Source organism: Balaenoptera physalus (assembly GCF_965194825.1).
Source record: "Balaenoptera physalus genome assembly, chromosome: 16".
Taxonomy (NCBI): Eukaryota; Metazoa; Chordata; class Mammalia; order Artiodactyla; family Balaenopteridae; genus Balaenoptera; species Balaenoptera physalus.
Genome location: NC_138898.1, coordinates 54,454,646 through 54,477,296, shown reverse-complemented (window position 1 = coordinate 54,477,296; position 22,651 = coordinate 54,454,646). Strand labels below are relative to the sequence as shown.

General features: G+C 39.8%; 1 protein-coding gene across 8 annotated transcripts in view; it reads left to right on the top strand.

Moving 5' to 3' along the window:
• Window positions 1-22,651, top strand: part of CREBBP (CREB binding lysine acetyltransferase) — a 128,966-nt gene that overhangs the window by 25,621 nt on the left and 80,694 nt on the right. Inside the window, exon 2 of one of the 8 annotated variants that reach the window (XM_082428663.1) lies at window positions 15,122-15,193. The exons of the other annotated variants lie outside the window; for them this stretch is intronic. Coding sequence (XP_082284789.1) covers window positions 15,179-15,193 — 15 coding nt within the window. The 5' untranslated portion in view covers window positions 15,122-15,178. The remainder of the gene's footprint in view (window positions 1-15,121; window positions 15,194-22,651) is intronic. 8 annotated transcript variants of the gene reach the window in all.

Here is a 22,651-nt window from a genome sequence, read left to right as displayed (position 1 = left end):
GTTAAAATTGCATTTATCTCTTTTGAAGTGTTATTAAGGGGGAATATGAACTTAATTTTTAGTTGTCCCTGGCATTTGAAGAGGGGTCTGTGTGTGAATGTGCCTTTCGGAGTTGGGTTGAGAAAAGATTTCTGTGGGCTTAGGGTTCATGGATAGATTGATGTTTGTTCCTTCCTAATTCACTCATCACTCTTGTCCACGCTGCCCAGTTACAAAAAACTGTTTTGGAGAATTTAAGTCACATGGCAAAAGTAGACATAGGACTCCTGAGTAATCTTAAAAATTATTGAGGGTCCCAAGGAGACTTCTTTAAAACGTGGATATATCTGTCCATATTAGCCACATTAGATACTAAAACAGAATTTTAAAACACAAGCACACATTCCATTAGCCGTTAAGTATAGTGATATCACATGTCACAGAGCCTCTGGAAAACTCCTCTGTGTTCTTGTAAGGGAATGAGAGCAAAATAGGCAAATTAATGTCTAAGTATTATATGAAAATAGTTTTGACCCCTGAAAGGGACTGAGTCCCTCGACCACACTTGGAGAGCCATTGATAGAATATATATATATTCCTAGAAGTTAGACTTGGCATACCTGAGCACAGTGCCACTCTCACATGTAAATAAATGATTTCCTCATGTCATCAATGTCCACTAAATATTCAGATTTCCAGTGGTTGCATATGTCATGATTTGTTATTACAGACTTTTTTCCCCCAGCTCTGAATAACCTATATTTTATTCACTTGATATGGCTCTTAAGAATTTATTAATCTCTAGGAGTCTTACAACGTATTTGTAGGAGAATCTAGTTGTTTTGCTTGTTTATTTTTTTGTTCTGGGGGTTTCCTATAGTCTGGGCTTTGCTGATAATGTCTTCTTCACTCCATGTTCCTCTGCCCAACTTTTTCATTCCTTTGTACAGAGTGATCTTTCTTTCCAACGACACTTAGCTAGTGCTCACTATGTGGAAAGTGAGCCACATTAGTGCTTTGGGGGCAGCCATCTCTGTCCCCTGTAGGTACCCTAAAGAGGCTGATGGCGAAGGAGGAGTGGGAACTGGCATTTTTGAAAGGTTGTCATGGCCTTTGGTTGGGACAAAAGAACTAATAGTGGTGGACAAATAGTAGGAGTAAGAGACAAGTTCATTTTAAGCAGAATAAGATTTTAAAATGCACTTGGGAAAAGAAACTTTTTTAAAAAGGTAATTTTGTTTTAAAAATTATTGTTACAAAGGAAATGCAGATTTCCTATAAAATAATTTAAATAGTAAAAGAGAGCAGCCCCTCTCTCCTTACAGATAACCACTTCTATCTATAGAGATATATTAACACAGATTCTTTTTTAGTATGAAATGGAACCAAACTATTGGGTTGGCCAAAAAGTTCCTTCGGTTTTAAAGTAAAAATAAAAGGCACATTTTTCATTTTCACCAAGAACTTTATTGAACAACGTATTCACCGTTTTGTTCCACTACCTTCTGCCATTTTTCAGGCAACTTCATAATTCCATCTTCAAAAACTTTTTTTTGAGCAAAGAACTGTTCCAGGTGCCTTTTACAGTCTTCCAGGGAATTGAAATTTTTTCCATTAAGAGAATTTTGTAAAGACCGAAATAAATGGAAATCCAAAGGTGCAGTGTCTGGTGAATACAGCAGATGAATCAGAACTTCCCGGCCAAGCTGTAATAGTTTTTGCCTGGTCATCAAAGAAACATGTGGTCTTGTGGTATCTCGATGGAAGATTATGCGTTTTCTGTTGACTAATTCTGGACACTTTTTGTCGAGTGCTGCTTTCAGTTGGTCTAATTGGGAGCAGCACTTGTTGGAATTAATTGTTTCGTTTTCCAGAAGGAGCTTATAATAGAGGACTCCCTTCCAATCCCAAGGGAGATACACACACACACACACACACACACACACACACACACACACACACACACACACACACACACACACACACACACACACACACACACACACACACACACACACACACACACACACACACACACACACACACACACACACACACACACCCCCCCCCCCCCCCCCCATCACCTTCTTTGGATGAAGACCAGTTTTTGGTGTGGTTGGTGGTGGTTCATTTCGCTTGCCCCATGATCTCTTCCGTTCCATATTATTGTACAGTATCCACTTTTCATTGCCCGCCACAATTTATTCTAAAAACGAAACGTTTTTGTTATGTCTCAGTAGAGAATCACATGCAGAAATATGGTCAAGAAGGGTTTTTTTGCTTAACTTATGTGGAACCCAAACATCAAAGCGATTAACATAACCAAGCTGGTACAAATGATTTGCAGCACTTGATTTGGATATTTTGAGTGTGTCAGCTATCTCCCGTGTGGTATATAACGCTGATTGTTCTCAGTCTCGGTTTGATCGCCATCAACTTCAACTGGTCTACCCAACTCTGGAGCATCATCCAGTAAGAAGTCTCCAGCATGAAACTTTGCAAACCACGTTTGACACGTTCTATCAAGTCACAGCACCTTCTCCATACACTGCACAAATCTTTTTTTGCGTTTCAGTTGCGCTTTTACCTTTCTTGAAATAATAAAGCATAATATGCCAAAAATTTTGCTTTTTTCTTTCATCCTCAGTATTAAAATGGCTACACAAAAATTCACCAATTTTAATGTTTTTTTTTAAATGCTCGCTGACATGACAGCTTTTACAATACAATCTAACAAAATTGTTTCAAATGAAGTTAAAGACAATTAAGCACTACTAGAGCCATCTTATGGGGAAAAAAAGGAAAAAACTGAACAAACCTTTTGGCCAACCCAGTACATAAGCACCTTGCTGTTTTACATAACTATATACCCTGGATGCCTTGCCATGCCAGTGTGTGTGCAGATTTTTCCTTTTTTTCTACTGATAGCAAGGTATTGCATTTTGTGATGCACCATAATTTATGTACTCCTCTGATGATGAACATTTGGATTGTTTCTGACTTTTCATTAGTACAAACAGTGCTGCAGTGAATATATCCTTGTGTAGGCATATCCACACGCATCATGGGATAAATTCTGAAAAGTGAGGTTACTGGGTCAAAGACTTTGTTAAACGTTTTGTTTTTAGAAGTAATCATGCACATGGTTTAACAACTAACAGCCAAATTTTTTAAAAATAGCACTAAGGATAAGAACTGAAAAGGTAGTCTCCCTTAATTTTTGACCCTTGATTCTCCCAAATTCTCTCACCAAAGGCAACTATTTCTTATCTATCCTGCCAGAGATGCTCTGTATATATAGAGGTATAGAAAGGGTGTGTGTGTGTGTGTGTGTGTGTGTGTGTGTGTGTGTGTGTGTAGATATCTCTTCTAAACATGAAGAGTAGTATGGCATAACATCTCTCTCTGTGTCTCCCCCCCCAACCCCCACCATGTATAAATGTAGACATACACCTCCTTTCCACCCCTGAACAACGTAAGTTGGAAGTTGTTCCATGTTAGATAGAGCTCTCAGTCCTTCTCACTAGCTATGGTACAGTAGTAGTCCTTGATTTGGCTATATCTTTTCTTTTTCTTTTTAATAAATTTATTTATTTTTGGCCGCATTGGGTCTTCGTTGCTGCGCACGGGCTTCCTGTAGTTGCGGCGAGCAGGGGCTGCTCTTCATTGCAGTGCACGGGCTTCTCATTGCGGTGGCTTCTCTTGTTGCAGAGCACGGGCTCTAGGCGCGCGGGCTCAGTGGTTGTGGTTTGCGGGCTCTAGAGTGCAGGCTCAGTAGTTGTGGTGCACAACTTGCTTAGTTGCTCCGTGGCATGTGGGATCTTCCCGGACCACGGCTCGAACCTGTGTCCCTGCATTGGCAGGCGGATTCTTAACCACTGCACCACCAGGGAAGTCCCTGATTTGGCTATATCTTAATTTATAGGACTAGTGCCCCAATATCTGTACATTTAGATTGTTTCCAGTGTTTTGCTGCTATCACAATTTTTGACTTATATATATATCTTTGTACAGCTGAGTGTATCAGCTGGATAAATTCTTGGGGGTGAAATTTCTGGATTAAAGGATATTGACATTTTTGATAAGCATAGATATTGCCAGATCCTCTCCAAAAACATTATGCAAATTACACCCTCACCAAAGTGAATGAGTCCCTGTGCCCCAAATTCTCACCAACACTGATACTATTCTTTTACTGATTTGCCATTCTCTTAGGCAGATTGTCTCTTAGGCAGAATGTCTTTTCAGAAGTTCATGGGCATTTGTATTTTGCTGTTGCTTATATTCTCTGTCAACTTTTCTGTTGCATGGTTTCCCATTTTTTTTTGTTGGTTTGTGTTCTTTATATTCTTTGTATATTAGAAGCTAAAGTCTAAAGACAAAAAAATTAGAAACAAAAAGCATAAAGCAGGATGGGAGAAGCAAAATCAAGCATAATAATTTTTAAAAATATGAAATGGTTCAATTTTTTGACTGAAAATATTATAATTTTAAAAAAAAGCTAAAGTCTTTTAATGAGTGAAAGTTTTTCCCCCTTTTTTATTTGCTAAAGTCTGTTTTACCAGGAGAATGGCCACATAGGTTAACAATATGATAGTCCGGAGTTTTTACCAAATGGATGTTTTCAGTTTTTATAGAAACAAATTTATCCATTTTTTTTCTTTATGGCTTTTGGGCTTTACGTCATGTTTGGAAATGCATTTCTGTTCCAAAATTATGAAATATTCTGTATTTTTTCCCGTTATACCTTGGATCTTTAACTCAGACTTTATTTTGGCTTGAGTGAGATACAGAAATCTAGCTATATACATTTTTCCAAATTATAGTCATCCCAGTACCATTTATTTAGATACTACTAATCCAGCTTTTCCCCTCCCCCCGCCCCCCACTGCAGTGACATCATTTTTGGTATATATTTTATTCAGCTTTCAAATATACAGAGTTTAGGTCTATTTCTGGACTTTTTCTTTTGTTTCACAGATCTTTATTTATTCTGTGCCAGAAACTTATTATCCTAGCTGTGTAATGAATTTTAACATATGATGGAGCCAGTTGCCTTTCACTCTTTTTCAAGAGTCCAGTATTTTCTTTGCTGTCCTTATAAGATACTCTTCTAGATGTATGGTTCTCAACCCTGTCTGTGCATCAAAATTACCTGGGGTTTTTTTTTTTAAATGTGATGCCTCATCCCTACTGCAGACCAATTAAGTTAGAATCTCTGGTGCATGGCATGAGCATTGATATAGTTTATAGTTCCTCAGATGATTTTCATGGCAGCCGGGGTTGAGAACCTGTTTCAAATAAACTTTAGGACTGTTTTTCAGATTCCTAAAAATCAAACAAAAGTCTTGGGATTTGATTGGGATTATATTGAATTTTATAAACCATTTAAGGGGGATTTTGACATTCTAACAGTTTTGTGGCTTTCCAAGTTGTCTTATCCTGTACATACAAGGTTTGTCTTTTTATGGAGTCTTATGTTGCTCAGAAGCATACTATAGTTTTCTTTATATAGGTAATACACCTTTTTTATTAAGTTTGTTTCTGGATGTATTAATGGGTTTATCATTGCTATTAGAGATGAGTTGTTCTATTTCATTACCTAATTGACTATTGTTTTAATATAGGAAAGATGTTGATATATACATGTCAATTTGGTAATCTGGCCACTTTATGGAGTTCTCTTGTTTATTCTAATATTTCTTCAGGTGATTCTCTTGGGTTTTCCTAGTAGGCAGTCATCTTTTGCCTTACTGATACTTTTGTCTTCTTGGCAGTATTTCTACCAGTGTTTATGCTCTTGGGCATCCCTGTCTTGTATTTGACTTAAATAGAGATGTATGTAGTGTTTTATTATTAAGTATAATGTGAGCTTTGGTTTTCAATCTTTTAAAATTGGGGTGTAATCTATTACTCATTTATTGGATGCTGGATTTTATCAAATTCCCTTTTGACATCTATAGTGGTTACCCTGTGATTTTTTTTTCTCCTTTGTTTTATTTATGTGACAAATTATCTCAGTGGGTTTCCTACTATCCAACTGAACCATCTCTGTAATTGTGAAATTGAAAGTTAATGTTTTGCTGAATTTTATTGGCTAGCATTCATTTAGAATTTTTGCTTCTCACTAATCAACAGGTTTTGTCAGGTTTTGATATCAGGGTTGTGTTAATTTGGTCAGAAGGAGTTTGGAAGCTGTTCACATCTGTTCTTTGGAACAGTTTCGAATTGAATGATCTGTTCCTTGAAGAACTGAGAAACCATCTGTACAACTGTATGGGCTTGAAGCTTTTTTCCTCGAGAGTGACTTAAGATCTTTGACAATACTCCATTAGACTATTGGTCTCTTGAGTCAATATATTTTTCTTTTAGAAAAGTCTAAATATATTTTTATTCTGAAGAAAAACTCAAAATGTGTAACTTCTACTCTCATTAAAAAGTATAAAGTGGGTACAATTCCCATGTTACAGATTAGAAATGGAGGCACACAGAATGGAGAGGAGAAATTATTTCATTAAACATATCATGCCATGTTAACATTATTGCCATGTTGTTGAAATGGCTTACGTTTTCTATTTTAAATGTTTTCTTTAAGAGTCACACAAAATTAGGAATGAGAAAGTAGAAATAACCACAAACATCAGGAAAGTCCAAAATTGTAAGAATTTTTGTATAACTCTTAATTAATTGTAAAGCCTGGATAAAAAGAATTTTTATTAAAATATAGATTGTAAAACTGATCCAAGAACAGGCTGCACGGGTTAGTGATTTAAGAGACCCTTAGCCAGACTTCGTGGGATCCGATCCTGGCTATGCTGTGTGATCGTGGAAGGTTACTCAGCCTCCCTCTGTTCCCTTCATTCTGTGTGCCCCCATTTCAACAGTAGGAAACCTCATATGTTATCTTTTCGGTAGCATGCTCTAGTTTTCTACAGAAAATAACCCAAACACTTGTCTTTTAGGAGGAAAGCAAAAAAAGATATTTAAAGATAAATTTAAGGGGACTTCCCTGGTGGTCCAGAGGTAAAGAATCCGCCTTACAATGCAGGGGACTCGGGTTCAATCCCTGGTCAGGGAACTAAGATCGCACATGCCGCGGGGTAACTAAACCCACGTGCCACAACCACTGAGCTCGTGCGCCTCAACTGGAGCCCGCGTGCCACAACTAGAGAAGAGAAAACCTGCATGCCACAACTAGAGAGGAGCCACGCACCACAATGAAAGATCCCGCACGCCTCAGTGAAGACCTCATGTGCCACAGCTAAGACCCAGCGCAGCCAAAAAGAAATTAAATAAATAAATAAATAAATAATAACTCTCTTTTAAAAAAAAATAAAGATAAATTTAAGTGGGAATTGGAAGCCGTACACTCAAGTTCTTCTCCTGGCTAGAGGTATTGAGAGTTGTTGCTCTGCACAGAGAAGGTGGCAGAGGGAAGCCAGACACTGGTGGAAAGAGGAAGGTATTGTGATGTATCTGGGCAAGGGGTCCAGACTCTTTATAGTTCTGAGGTTGATAAATGGTTTTACAGCCTTAGAAATACTTTCAGTCCTTTCTTATAAGTAATGTATTGGAAATAAGGGACCAAAATAGTTTGTGTGGTAAGCCTTCTTCACAGGGGGTTAGATTAGGGCTTATTTTTTTATAAGGTTTTTGGAATATTGTTCTTTTTTTAGAAAGTGGTCAGAAAACGGGGAGCTAGCTTTCCGTAGAGCTCTCCCTGAGGGGTGAAGGGTTTTTTTTTTTTTTAATAAATTTATTTATTTATTTATTTATGGCTGTGTTGGGTCTTTGTTGCTGCGCGTGGGCTTTCTCTAGTTGCAGCGAGCGGGGGCTACTCTTTGTTGTGGTGCGTGGGCTTCTCATTGCGGAGGCTTCTCTTGTTGCGGAGCATGGGCTCTAGGCACGTGGGCTTCAGTAGTTGTGGCACGAGGGCTCAGTAGTTGTGGCTCATGGGCTCTAGAGCGCAGGCTAAGTAGTTGTGGCACATGGACTTAGTTGCTCCACGGCATGTGGTATCTTCCCGCCCCAGGGCTCAAACCCGTGTCTCCTGCATTGGCAGGCGGATTCTTAACCACTGTGCCATCAGGGGAGTTCTGGGGTGAAGGTTTTGATTTTTAGATCCAGACCCCCCTGGATCCAGTCAACCAACAGTTTGGTCAGATAAGATAAAGTGGTCGTTCTCAGACTTGGTGTCCAGCACAGGCACTGCAGGCTTGTTAACCCAGGGTGCTGGGCCTCCCCAGAGTTCCTGATTCAGTAGGTTTGGGGTGGGGCCTGAGAATCTGCTTCTCTTGCCAGCTCCCAGGTGACCGTGGTTGTGCTGATCAGCGACCGCACTCCGAGAATTGGCGTGCTGAAGGGATAGATTAGCCGCATATGGTCAGTAAGAGAGGAGTAGGGCCAAATTGGCTGTTCAGAATAAGTGACTCACCTTCTCTATTTTGGAATGATAATTGGAAATTTCTAACATTCAATAGCAAGAGAAATAATACTGTACATTTGTCTGATCCTTTTCTCTTTCTCATGTAATGTCATCTCATCTGATCCTTGAAATAATGCAAAGGAAACAAGGAAGGTTTTTATTAAGTAAATCCTAATTTGGCCTTTTTGAAAAAGATCATAATGGAAGTAAATGGTCAGTTTATAGAATGAAAAGGTTGAAAGCTTTGAATTAATACAGTGTGCTGTGTAATAATTATATAGCTCCTGTAGGCACAGGGTTGTTTTTTTTTAAATTTTTTTAAAATTTTTTATTTTTTTTTTAATGCTATTCTTGTCTGCTTACATTCTTTTTATGTATGTATGTATGTATGTATGTATGGCTGTGTTGGGTCTTCGTTTCTGTGCGAGGGCTTTCTGTAGTTGTGGCAAGCGGGGGCCACTCTTCATCGCGGTGCGCGGGCCTCTCACTATCGCGGCCTCTCGTTGCCGAGCACAGGCTCCAGATGCGCAGGCTCAGTAATTGTGGCTCACGGGCCAAGTTGCTCCACGGCATGTGGGATCTTCCCAGACCAGGGCTCGAACCCGCGTCACCTGCGTTGGCAGGCAGATTCTCAACCACTGCGCCACCAGGGAAGCCCAGGCACAGGTTTTTGGTAGAAATGTTAAGCAGTCTTGTACTGGCTCAATAATTGTATCATGACTTTAATGGAGAATATGTGATTCAGGATGTACTGAACTTCCCATGATAATTATCCATGAATTTATTTTTTAATTTTTTTGATTAAATGAGGTTGTATATGTCTATTTAGTGGCTTTACCCGCAGATTGTACTGACCTGCTGCTGCTCCTGTGATTGTTGTTGTTGTCGTCATCATCATCATCGTTAGTAGCAGCAGCAGCCACTTCAGCAGCTCAAACTGCCTTCCCCAGAGGCAGTACAGCCAAGTGCTTAAGAGCAGAGGTTGGGATCTGGAGTAAGCTGCCTCAGTTCAAGTTCAGTCTCCACTAATTTATTAGCTGTGGGAAAATAATATAATCACTCTGGGTCTTAGTTGTTTGTCTTTTAAATGAGGATAATAATAGTATCTGCCTTTGAGAATTGTATAGATTAAGAGGGGATGGTAATAATACCTACCTCATAGAATTGTGCTGATTAGATGAGACGGTGTATGTATAGTTCTTAGCACAGTGTCTGGGTTTACTGAAAAACTTTCAGAGAAGATTGGTTAGTTAGCTGGCTAGGTGCTTTCTTACATAAAGGATTTGAGATAATCACATTTGAAGTGATAATGAGACTGCTTTTCTACTGTTTTCAGAGAATTATTTTCTAGTAATAAAAATAGTTGATTGTACAAAAATTGAAAGTTTTGAGACGAAACCATAATCTTATCACCCAGTTCATAATTGGTGTTAACTTTTTGATGTTTTCCCTAGCAGTCTTTTATCTATAATTATCTATCTCTTTTTAAAGTCAAAGTTGGAGTTATATTTCTTTTTTTTCCAGTTAACTTTGTAACTGATTATTTTCTGTAGCACAAACTGAATGAATGTTTTGCATAATAGCAACTTTGAGTACTTTGATTTGATGTCTCCAGGGTGACTACTTTGAAGAGTATACTTGTAAGAAAAACCAATCAGCTTTGTTACTTTCTAACTAAAGGTCAACAATTAGGATCTGGGGTTAAAGACCTACATGTATTAATTTTTTAAATATTTTATCGTTTTACTTTCATTATTAATATTTTTAAAGGTATAATTTACATAGAGTGAAATGCACAGATCTTAAGTGTTACAGTTTGATTTGTCAAAACTCATGCCCATGTAACCCATACCCTTATCAAGATACAGGGCATATTCATTACCCCAGAAAGTTCCTTTGTATTCCTCCCTTTTCCTGTTCTCTCCACCCCATGTCTGCTGTCACTACTGATTTCTTTCACCATGGATGAGTTTTACCTGTTCTCAAACTTCATATGAATGGAATTCTGTAATGTGGGTTTTTTTTGTTTGTTTTTGGTGAGGCTTCTTTTGCTCACGGTGTGTGTTTGAGATTCATCCATGTTGTTGCCTGAATTTAGTAGTTCTTTTTATTGCTAATTAGTATTCTGTTGTATTAATATACCATGATTTGCTTATCTAGTCTCCTATTCATGGATGTTGTGGTAGTTTCTGGTTTGGAGCTGTTAAGAATAAAGCTTCTGTGAACATTTTTGTATAAGTCTTTGTGTGGACATATAAATTTTCATTTCTCTTAGATAAATAACTAGGAATGGAATTGACTGGATAAGGAGGGGTCTGTTTCTGGACTCTAGTCTGGGAGTCAGCAAACTATAGCCCATGGGCCACATCTGGCCCACAACCTAAGAATGGTTTTTATGTTTTTAAACGATTGGTTAAAAAACAAACTAACAAACAAATAAATAAAAGAATGAGGGATGGAAACCATAGGTCACCTGCTAAGACTAAAATACTTACTAACTGGACCTTTACAGAAAAAGTCTGCCACCCCTGTTCTAGTCCATTCCATTGATCTGTTTATTTCTTTAGCTTTAGAGTAAGTATTAAAATTGGGTTCTTAATTTCTCATTTTCATTTCTGTTTAATTTCTAGATTTTGTGTCATTGTTTGACTTGTTTGTTGCTAATATGGAGAAATATAATTGGTTTTTCTTTATTAACATTATATCCTGTAACTTTGCTAAACTCACTTGTTAGTTCTACTTATTTGGTGGATGCCTTAGAATTTTCTAGGTCATGTTGTCCTTGTAAAATAAAGACAGTTTTACTTCTTCCTTTCTAATCGGTATGCTTTTTATTTTTCTGGCTTTACTGCTCTGCCTGAGACCTTCAGTGTTTAATAAAAGTGTTGAGAGCATACATCCCCTGTCTTATTCTGGATCTGTGGAGGAAGACATTCAGTCATTTATTAAGCATGGTGTTAGTTGTAGGCTTTTAAAGGTATCCTTTGTCAGGATGAAGAAGGCCCCTACTCTACGTAGTCTGCCAAGTCTTTTTATCATAGATGATTGCTGAATTTCATCAAATACTTTTTCTGTATCTATTGAGAGGATCAGGTGGATTTTCTTTATTCTGTTAATGTGGTAAAGTACATCTTTCTGAATGTTGAACCAACCATACATTCCTGGGATAACCTCCCTCGATCGTGATGTATTAACCTTTTTACGTACTACTGGATCTGATTTATTTTATTTATTTATTTTTTAAACCGAGTTAGGATTTTCCTTTCATCCTCCCTCCCTCCTGTTTTTATTTGGCTGCGCTGGGTCTTAGTTGTGGCTCATGGGATCTAGTTCCCTGACCAGGGATCGAACCCGGGCCCCCTGTATTGGGAGCTAGGAGTCTTAACCACTGGACCACCAGGCAAGTCCCAGATCTGATTTATTAGAATATTGTTTAGGATTTATGCGTCTATATTCATGAGGGATATGGGTCTATAATTTTCTTGCAGTGTCCTGATACGGTTTTGGTATCAAGACTACACTGGTTTGTTCCCTCTTCCTTTCTTTTCTGAGTTTAGTATTTTTTCTTAAAATGTTTGATAAAATTCACCAGTGAGACCATCTGGGTCTGGAGTTTACCTTGTGATAAGGTTTTAAATTATAATTTGATTAGTTTAATAGGTACAGATTATTCATATTTTTCATTTCTTCTTGTGTTAATTTTGATAATTCGTGTTTTTCAAGGAATTTATCCATTTCGTCTAAGGTCTTGAATTTATTTGGCATAAAAGGATTCGTAATATTCCCCTAATTTCCTTTTAATGTCTGCAGACTCTGTAATAATGTCCATTGCCCCCTCTTTCAATCTGATATTTATAATTTTATGTTTCTCTCCTTTTTCCCTGATCAGTCTGGGTAGGGATTTGTTAACTTTATTGGTATTTTCAGACAACCAACTTTTGACTTGTTAATATTCTCAGTTTTATATATCATTGATTCTCTTTTTGTTATTTTCTTTCTTCTACTTGGGTTTTCTTTGCTCTTTCTAACCCCTTGGGGTAAATGCTTAGATCATTGATTGGTCTACACTGCATTTCATAAATTTTGATAGGTTTTTATTATCATTTAGTTCAGAATATTTTTATATTTTACTTGTAATTTCTTCTCTGACTCATGTTTCTTTTTTTAAAAATTTATTTATTTTTGGCTGCGTTGGGTCTTCATTGCTGCACGCGGGCTTTCTCTAGTTGTGGCAAGCCGGGTCTACTCTTTGTTGTGGTGTGTGGGCTTCTCATTGCGGTGGCTTCTCTTGTTGTGGAGCACAGGCTCTAGGTGCGCGAACTTCAGTAGTTGTGGCACATGGGCTCAGTAGTTGTGGCTTGCGGGCTCTAGAGCACAGGCCCAGTCGTTGTGGCGCATGGGCTTAGTTGCTCTGCGGCATGTGGAATCTTCCCGGACCAGGGCTTGAACCTGTGTCCCCTGTGTTGGCAGGCAGATTCTTAACCACTGCGCCACCAGGGAAGCCCTGATTCATGTTTCTATGTAGAAGTGTGTTGCTTAATTTTCAAATATTGGGGATTTTTGCAGATATTATTTTGTTATTGATTTCTAATTTCATTGTGGTCAGAGAACATGCTCTATATGATTTTTGTCCTTTGAAATTTACTGAGACTTGTTTTATAGCCCAGCATATGGTCTGTCTTGATGAATGTTCTGATATACTCGAAAAGAGTGTGCCTCCTACAGTTGTAGGGTGTAGCGTTTGTAAATGTCAATTAGAGTAAGTTGATTGTATTCAAATTGGCAACGTCCTTACTGATGTTTTTTCTGTCTCTTCTATCAGTTACTGAGAGAATATTAAAAATATCCAACTGTAATTATAGATTTGTCTATTTTTACTTTAAGTAGAATGAAATTTGATTACGTATTTCATGTATTTTGATGCCCTTTTATTAAGTGAATATACATTTTGGATTATTATGTTTTCCCGATGAATTGAGCTTTTTTATCATTCTACATGTTCCTCTTTATTTTTATTAATATTCTTTGTCTCATTAACATAGCTGCTCCCACTCATTAATATTTGCAAAGGATATCTTTTTTACCCTTTTGTCTATGTCTTTATATTTAAAGTGTGTCTCTTGGAACGAACATACTAGTTGGAACTTGTTTTTAATTTATTCTGACAATCTTTGTCTTTAAATGGAGGGTTTAGTTTATTTACATGAAATGTTGATACAGTTAGACTTAGGTCCACATCTTGCCATTTGTTTTCTATTTGTCCCTCTGCATATTGTTCTTTTTTTTTTCTCTTTGTTCCTTTCCTGCCCTTCTTTTTTTTTTTTTTTTTTTTTTAATTTATTTATTTATTTATTTATGGCTGTGTTGGATCCTCGTTTCTGTGCGAGGGCTTTCTCTAGTTGCGGCAAGCGGGGGCCACTCTTCATCGCGGTGCGCGGGCCTCTTACTATCGTGGCCTCTCTTGTTGCGGGGCACAGGCTCCAGACGCGCAGGCTCAGCAGTTGTGGCTCACGGGCCCAGCCGCTCCGCGGCATGTGGGATCTTCCCAGACCAGGGCTCGAACCCGTGTCCCCTGCATTGGCAGGCAGACCCTCAACCACTGCGCCACCAGGGAAGCCCTCCTGCCCTTCTTTTGAAGGCTGATTTCAGCATCTTTGTCATCTCTGTGTTTGTTTCATTTGCAGTCTTTTGTTCGTTTGTTTAAATATGTAATTCCAGTTACGGGTCACATTTTCCTGCCTCTTTGCATGTTTAGTAATTTTTGATTACGTAGTGGATATTGTGGATATGTTGTTGAATAAGTTTTGTTGTCTTCCTTTAGGGAGTGTTGGATTTGTTCTGGGAGACATTTGACTCCACTCTTTGTATTCCTCTTGGGTGGTTTTCCGTCACTGCAAACATTTTAGGAACCATTCTCAAGCCCAGCTATTAACGTGTCTCTCAGACTTTAACACAGATTAGGGCACGGCTTCTTAAACTTTAATGATTTGCAGATCACCTGGGGATCTTGTTAAGGTGCAAATTCTGCTTTGGGAGGTCTTGGGAGTGGGGTGCTTTGAGTCTGCTTTTCTCACCAGCTCTAGGAGGGGCAGTTGTTGTGGCTGTGCCCTCCAGGCACTGGGAGGTCTCTCCATCTTGATGGTGTGAGCGTAAGTTAGGGTATGTAATGGGTGCCCATTGGTGATTGGATGTATCACACTTCAAAAGTTATCTGTTGTTTCTTTCCTTGTTCAGTGTAGAAAGTTGGGAAGTACTAAACCTAACATTCTTTATGTAAATGGGTCCAAAGCATGACTTCAAGGATTGACTTCTCCAAAATGTTTCTGCAATATTTTGGAAAGAGTTACGTTTACTGTAGACAGTAATTTGCTGTCCATCTGTCACCAAGTTAAAACATTTAGGGTTTTTATGTTGATTACCACGTAATACTTATGGCATTTTTTCAGAATTACATAATGACTATAACATAAAATTTCAGTATGATCCTTTTATGAACAAGGATAACAATTACTGTTTTTACTCTTTCTGAATTATGGTAAGAGAAGAGCAGGCAAGGAATGACACTTCTGGACTGGGGTGCCGATTGTACTGGGCTCTGCGCTGGGTGCTTTGCAACATGATCTCAATTCGTCTCATGTTTAATAATCCTGTGAGGTACATGCCATATCTGTTTTGCACATGGAATAAAATATTCTGAGCCACTTTTCTGTCTCCCAGGAAATTATTCAAGATGACACATGTTAGAAAGTGGCAGACTTGACTTACAACCCATCCATGTCTGACTCCAAGGTCTGTATTTTTTCTACTACACCATTTTGTCTGTAATATACCAGGATTCAGCATAAGACGGGGAAGTGCATAATACCTAATTTTCTGTGTATGGATCAGGTTTTACCCCCATCTACAAAATTTATAGAATAGATAACTTGGAGAGTGAGTCTAATTTCCCAGGAGTATTTTTGTTGTACAGAAGGATTTGCTGCTTACACCCTTCTGGAAACACACATGTATACTGTGGGCCTTGCCTGTGGTCTCATTGGGCTGTGGCTCTCAATCTGAAATAGTAATTCAGCCAAGCAAGTTTTGCAAGACCCATAAGGAAGTTGATTTTTCTGGCTAGTGAAAAATTGTTTACCTCCCATGTGGGAGGCCAGCATAGTTATAATTACTTTTTGTGTGATTTTTTAAAGTGATCTTGTCTCTTAAAAATTTTTTTTAAACAATACTACTACTGTAGCAAAGAAAGGTTTCATTTGTGACTTTCTGGGGTTTTTAAATTTTCAAAACACACCAAAGAACGATATAATCAACATCTATGTTTCCGTTAGTCAGAATTAACACATGTTGATATTTTTCAGATTTTCTTCACAGTTGGTTTTTGGTTTTTTTTTTTCTTAATTTTTATTTTTATTTTGGCCACACCACATGGCTTGTGGGATCTTAGTTCCCCGACCAGGGATCGAACCTGGGCCCATGGTGGTGAAAGTGCCAAGTCTTAACCACTGGACCACCAAGGGAATTCCCTTTTCACTTTTAAAGTAGACACTTTTTTGGAACGTTTTAGATTTATAGAAGAATTGGAAGATAGTATTGAGGATTCCTATTATTTCTTCCTCCCCCCATTACTGTTTCCCATATTATTATATTTGTATATTTGTCACAATGAGCCAATATTGATACATTATTATTAACTGAAATCCATACAGATTTCCTTAATTTTCCCCTAATGTCCTTTTTTTTTTAAGATTTCATCCAGGATACCACATTACATTTGTTATGTCTTCTTAGGCTCTTCTTGGCTGTGACATTTTCTTAGACTTTCCTTGTTTTTGATGACTTTGACAGTTTTGAGGAGGACTGGTCAGGTGTATTTAGGATGCCCCATTATTGGGATTTGTCTTATGTTTTTATTGTGGTAGGACTGGGGTTTTAGACTTACGGGGTTATGGAAGGAAGATCATAAAGTGCCATTTTTTAAAAATTAATTAATTTATTTTGGCTGCGTTGGGTCTTCGTTGCGCACGGGCTGTCTAGTTGCGGCGAGCGGGGGCTACTCTTCATTGCGCTGCGCATTTCTCATTGCGGTGGCTTCTCTTGTTGCAGAGCACGGGCTCTAGGCACATGGGCATCAGTAGTTGTGGCACACGGGCTTCAGTAGTTGTGGCACACAGGCCTAGTTGCTCCAAGGCATGTGGGATCTTCAGGACCAGGGATCGAACCCGTGTCCCCAGCATTGGTAGGTGGATTCTTAACCACTGCGCCACCAGGGAAGTCCTAAAGTGCCATTTTTATCACATGGCAAAGGGTGCATATTGTCATCATGGCTGATCACATGGTTGTGTGGCTTACCTGGCTGAGTTCGTGTCTCTGCTGTACTGTTCCATTCCCTCCCCCTTCTAGCCTGTCCTCTCGGAAAGAAGTCACCATGCACAGCCCCCACTTAAAGAGTGGGGTTGAGCTCTATCTCTCTTGTGGTGGGGTGTCTGTGTAACTTATTTGGAACGCTTCATGGGAGATTTGTCTCTTTTTCATAGTTTTTTAAAATAAATGAAATCAAATCTAACAGATTAAAAATCTAAGTGTCTTATACACGATATACATGGTATGCTATACGTATTCATCTCATTAAAAAAAACTTGTTATTATTAAAATTGATACATATAGATTTGATTCATTTTTAACATCTATTCATATGACTTAAAATTCTTCTTTAATGTTTTTGTATTAAAATTTTTCTGTATTTGTGCAGATTTTTGAGTATACACATGACACTCTGAAAACTTTGCCTTTTACAAGAACTTAAAGCAGTGGGTGTAGCTGAATCTCAGAAACAAGAGGTTTTTGTCTTAATAATTGTTAAAATAAAAATTACTCACAAATGGAGTTTCCCCCAAACATTTTTTATTTTTCTTTGATCATCTTTGCTACAGTTGGTAAAATGCATTCTGTGCAAAAATTCCTTTTTTTCCCCCTTTTGTTGTCTGCTGAGGAGTGAGCACCTTTCCTGAATGTTCTAGTGAACAAGTGTCCAGAGTGCTCTAAACAACACCAGATCAGAGCTATGAATTGGTTGTTGATGACATTTACTGTTCAGGAGATGCAAGTAATTATCAGTGGATTGTAAGTCCAAAGCCATAGTTCTGTATAATTACATCTGTGCATATTATTGTATACTTTAAGGTAAGAATGTGGCACTTGGGTTTGTAGCTTTTGAAAAATGGCATGATTGCCGTGGTTGCTTTGTTATTACCAAGTGGAAACTTCATGGCCTCAATAATGAGTCGTTTAATTCTGTTTTTCTGCCCAGTGTTTGAAGAATGAACCGGAAAACAAACCATCTTAAGTCCTAGAACAAGGCAAGAGATAGATAATACTGGGAAATGCCAACTTCATACATCGTATTGGAATTACTGACCTTGTAAATTACAAGTTACAATGTACGCCTGTCTGTTTTCAGTATTGTAGAAAATTTATTCACTTTAGAGAATCCTGTCTGATGTTAGAGATTTTCTCTGCTCTATTTTTGGAAAGAGATCTTAAAGGCACCTCAAGATTGCACAGTGCTTTGTGGTTTTCAGAGCATTTTCCTATGTGCTGTTCCATTTAAGTTGGAAACAGGAAGTCTGAGCAGCCCTCTGTGCATGGTGTACAGGGGTGTGTGGTCTCATTGGTGAGCGGCCATGCTGATAGGGCTATGGGGGAAAGCACTGGGGCATGGAGATAAGGGACAGACCAAGGGGAGGTTCAGAGCGTTGTTTTCTCCCCTGAGAACTTGGCACATTTTGCTTGGAGATTGGCTGTAGAATGGGAGATGCTGGCCTGCTTGGCAGTTGTACTTTTAAAGTTGTCAGGGTGTGGCTGCACCTAGCTGTGCTACTGCCGCATGTGGATTCATTGAAGGAAAGGTGTGCGGAGATGGGAGTGGCCGGAAGACGGAAGGTGGTGACTCTCAGGTCAGTCTGTCAGAATCTGATTGGAGACGTCATAGCAGCTTTCATTCCTGTCTGTTGATTTTGCAAGTGATGCTCTTCAAAGACAGAGCTTACCTCTTATAAGTAATTATCAACATTAATAACCAGCTTACTCCTGCTTTTCCCAGTATTGATGTTCATTTTAATTAATACCTTCGATCTATCAGTCACCTCCCAGCCAGGTCATCTAGTCCGATTTTTGTGGGTATCTGAGTAGAGAGAGACTTTGAAACTGCAAGAGTAACTTCTCTAGGCCTAGTGGATACCCAGGCCCCTTCTAGAAATGTCTTACCGTATTTTCATTCATGGTGATGATGCCAAACAGCACCCGTCACTGATGAATATTACAGTTACTATTTAGCCCACTTCTCAAGACCCACCTCAAGTTAGACCACCTGAGCTGTTTGTCTGCCCACAGGGCCAGGGCCCCCCTCTCCCCCTTCAGACTCCATTTAGCAGTCAGTGTTGGTGCCACCTGCTGACAGCGCACATGTGTTTTCCTTGTAGCTTGTGTCTCTTGCCTTGGGCTCGAGAGGACGTGGCCCTGCATGCTGTGCACCTCCACCACCCCGTAGTATCTCCCTTCTGGAAGATGCTTAATAGACATCATTCTAATAGTTGATAACGTGTATATTACCACTGCCTTTTCAGCTTCCACTGTGCCAAAGATCAGAGCATCATTGCTAACAGCTGAGAGCTAGGAGGCAGGTGGGCTTTAGTGAGAGTTGGGCAGATGTGATAGCAGTTGGATCATCTCCTTGCTGGAAAAGGTGCTACTCCTGAAATAGGTACTTTCCAACTGTAAATGTACCTCACTATCGAAACCTGGGAGCCAAACACATGCTGGTAAATCCCTCATGATCCAGTCTCTTGCCTGTTGCTCTCCAAAGCTCAGGTACCAGATAGATTGAGATGAAATGGTATCCCTGCTGCCTGAAATATGAACCAAGATTCAGGTAGCAGGATAATTGTGCCTTTGTTGTATCAGGAGTCACTCACGAAATTTCTGTTGATAAACATAAGCTACTAAAGCAACATACAGCTTTTTATATCCTGATTGGCTGTTGACTATGTTTGCGTCTCTTTTCCCTCCTTCCAGCCTTCTTTGCCAATAGTAGTGGTAGATGTCTGAGTGGCTGAGCCTCATTCAGGCTTTTTTTCTGGTCACATGTATAATGCATTAGAGCAAAGTGTGACAACTTCCAACCATGTTATAACCGGGGTGAATTTGATTTAAATTACCACCCAAGAGTAATCTCTTGACAGTCATAATCAGTTTGATCTACCTAGTTTTATTCAGTGTCTGATGACAGGTTAAAATTAATATTTTAGGGATTTCCCTGGTGGTGCAGTGGTTAAGAATCCGCCTGCCAATGCAGGGGACACAGGTTTGAGCCCTGGTCCAGGAAGATCCCACATGCCACGGAGCAATGAAGCCCGTGCGCCACAGCTACTGAGCCTTCACTCTAGAGCCCACGAGCCACAACTACTGAGCCCGTGTGCCATAACTGCTGAGCCTGCGCACCACACTACTGAAGCCCATGCACCCTAGAGCCTGCGTGCCACAACTACTGAGCCCACGTGCTGCAACTGCTGAAGCCTGCGCGCTCTAGGGCCTGCACGCCACGACTACTGAGCCTGCATGCTGCAACTACTGAAGCCCACGCACCTAGAGCCCATGCTCTGCAACAAGAGAAGCCACTGCAATAAGAAGCCTGCGTACCACAACAAAGAGTATCCCCTGCTCACCGGAACTAGAGAAAGCCGCGCACAGCAACGAAGGCCCAACGCAGCCAAAAAAATAAATTAATTAATTTAATTTAATTTTAAAAAAAGAAAAAGCAGTTAATATTTTAAGTACAGGTGTGCAGCCCAACAGTGTTTCATCTTGTCACTGTGGGCAGTCATAATGTTTGAGCAGAGAATGGCTTTTAAAAATAACTTTTCGGGACTTCCCTGGTGGCGCAGCGGTTAAGAATCCACCTGCCAGTGCAGGGGGACACGGGTTCAAGCCCTGGTCCAGGAAGATCCCACGTGCCGCAGAGCAACTAAACCCGTGCACCACAACTACTGAACCTGCACTCCTAGAGCCCATGCTCTGCAACAGGAGAAGCACACGCACCGCGACAAAGAGTAGCCCCCACTCGCCGCAACTAGAGAAAGCCCACGTGCAGCAACAAAGACCCAACGCAGCCAAAAATAAATAAATAAATTTATTTAAAAAAATAATAATAGGGACTTCCCTGGTGGCACAGTGGTTAAGAATCCGCCTGCCAATGCATGGGACACAGGTTCGAGTCCTGGTCCGGGAAGATCCCACATGCCGCAGAGCAGCTAAGCCCGTGCACCACAACTAGTGAGCCTGCGCTCTAGAACCTGCAAGCCACAACTACTGAAACCTGCGTGCCTAGAGCCGGTGCTCTGCAACAAGAGAAGCCACCGCAATGAGAACCCCACGCACCGCAATGAAGAGTAGCCCCTGCTCTCTGCAACTAGAGAAAGCCTGCATGCAGCAACAAAGACCCAACGCAGCCAAGAATAAATAAATAAATAAAATTAAAAAAAATAATAACTTTTCCTCCTTAGATAAAATAATGTTTCGTGCAGAGAATTTGAATAATATAGAAAATGTTTAAAAAATAAAAACCACCTCTAAACCCTTTATTAAGTATTTTGGTGTTCTGTCTTGCTCTGTGTATGTGTGTGCGCACGTGTGCGTGTGTTACGGGGATTATATTTTTTTTAATCCTTTTTTTAGAAGTTAATGTTGTACAAGGAACATTTTCCCCTTATCAGTAATGGGTGAGTTTTTATAGTAAAAGAACTGTTTTACTTTTAATGCCACCGCTACTGCCTTACATTGATTTTGCACTTTCATTTTCCAAGTGCTTTCACTTACATTATCTTCAGGAGTGAGGCGCAGCGTCTGTAGAGTGTTAAGGTACCTCTGTGTGTCCTCAAAGCCATGTCTCTGCACCAGTGGACATGACTAAGAACACTTTACTATACCAAGTATATTTTTGTTAGGACTTTACACAACTCAGTTTTTGGTTAGAAGTAGAGCCACATGTATTTGAAAGAGTGATATGTCTTTGAGTGTGTTTTATGGTTTGAGATTTATGGCATTTAATAAGCTGGGTGGGACTTTATCCTCTCCATTCCTTTTCTTGCAGCCGAGGAGGCCCCAGAAAACACTGGGTTTGTGTCCTCACCCTGCCTCCTGGGACTCACCTCCTGCCCCAGCAGTGAAGCTGATCGCCTGTCTGTTACAAGAACTTGTTTAGTTTTGCTGCCCCAATGGAGAGGAAGAACAAAATTCTCTTAAATGTCAGCTTTCTTTCTCTTTTAAATTTTGCTAGAAATAATCATGGGCTCTCTTCCCTACAGCCTTCTTTGCCTGTTCGGTCCCATCTTTACCTCTCCTTCCCCTGAATTCCCGCATTATCTGTGTGGACGTCACCTTGTTCCTCTGTTGTCGCCTCTGCCTGCTCTGTTTCATCATTTTTCAAGTGGATTGTAAATCCATGGAGGAGGGTACTTCTTGGCCTAACAGGAGAGAGCTGCCCTGTAGAGGGTTGGGGTAAGGTTTATTAAAAACTTGGCTCTCTGTTCCATTGTGCTGTAGCTGAGCTGCAGTGTAAATTAAAATTCGTCTTTCTACAGATTCATTCCTTATAAAATAAAATGCTTTTTTCTTTTTCCTTTTTCTCTCCTACTCTTTTATCATCTTTTCCTCTTTCCTCCTCTTTCTCCATAGCCACTGTGGGCTTGGCTTGACTTGGCTTTGATGCAATCCTAAAGAGGCTGCTTTCCCACCTAAAAAATGTTAGGACTTGAAGAATTAGGGAAGGCAGTCAATTTAAGTTTTATCACCCTCACCTTGGCTTGGCGGTATTTCCTGTAACGCGATCTGGGAAATGGCGTGGAGGATGTGAAGCTGTGGAAAGCGTGGGGGCCTGTGCAGTGCGGGTGGCAGGGAGCGCCCTACAAAATCCCAGTCTCCTGGACCAGGCCGCTGGCCACCCCACAGGGAGCCTAGACTTAATGAGATCCTCCCAGTCCAGGGGCCGGCACATGGCCACACAGAATCGCGTCCCCATCTGCCTGTCATTACGGGTAGGTGGGCCTTCCAGGAGTACAGACATCATACAATTCAAGGGCTGATTGTTTAAAACCAAGAAAGTCACCGGCTTTTTGGATCAAAAAGAACTTTTTAAAACTAAATTTATTTATTTATTTTTGGCTGCGTTGGATCTTCATTGCTGCATGCAGGCTT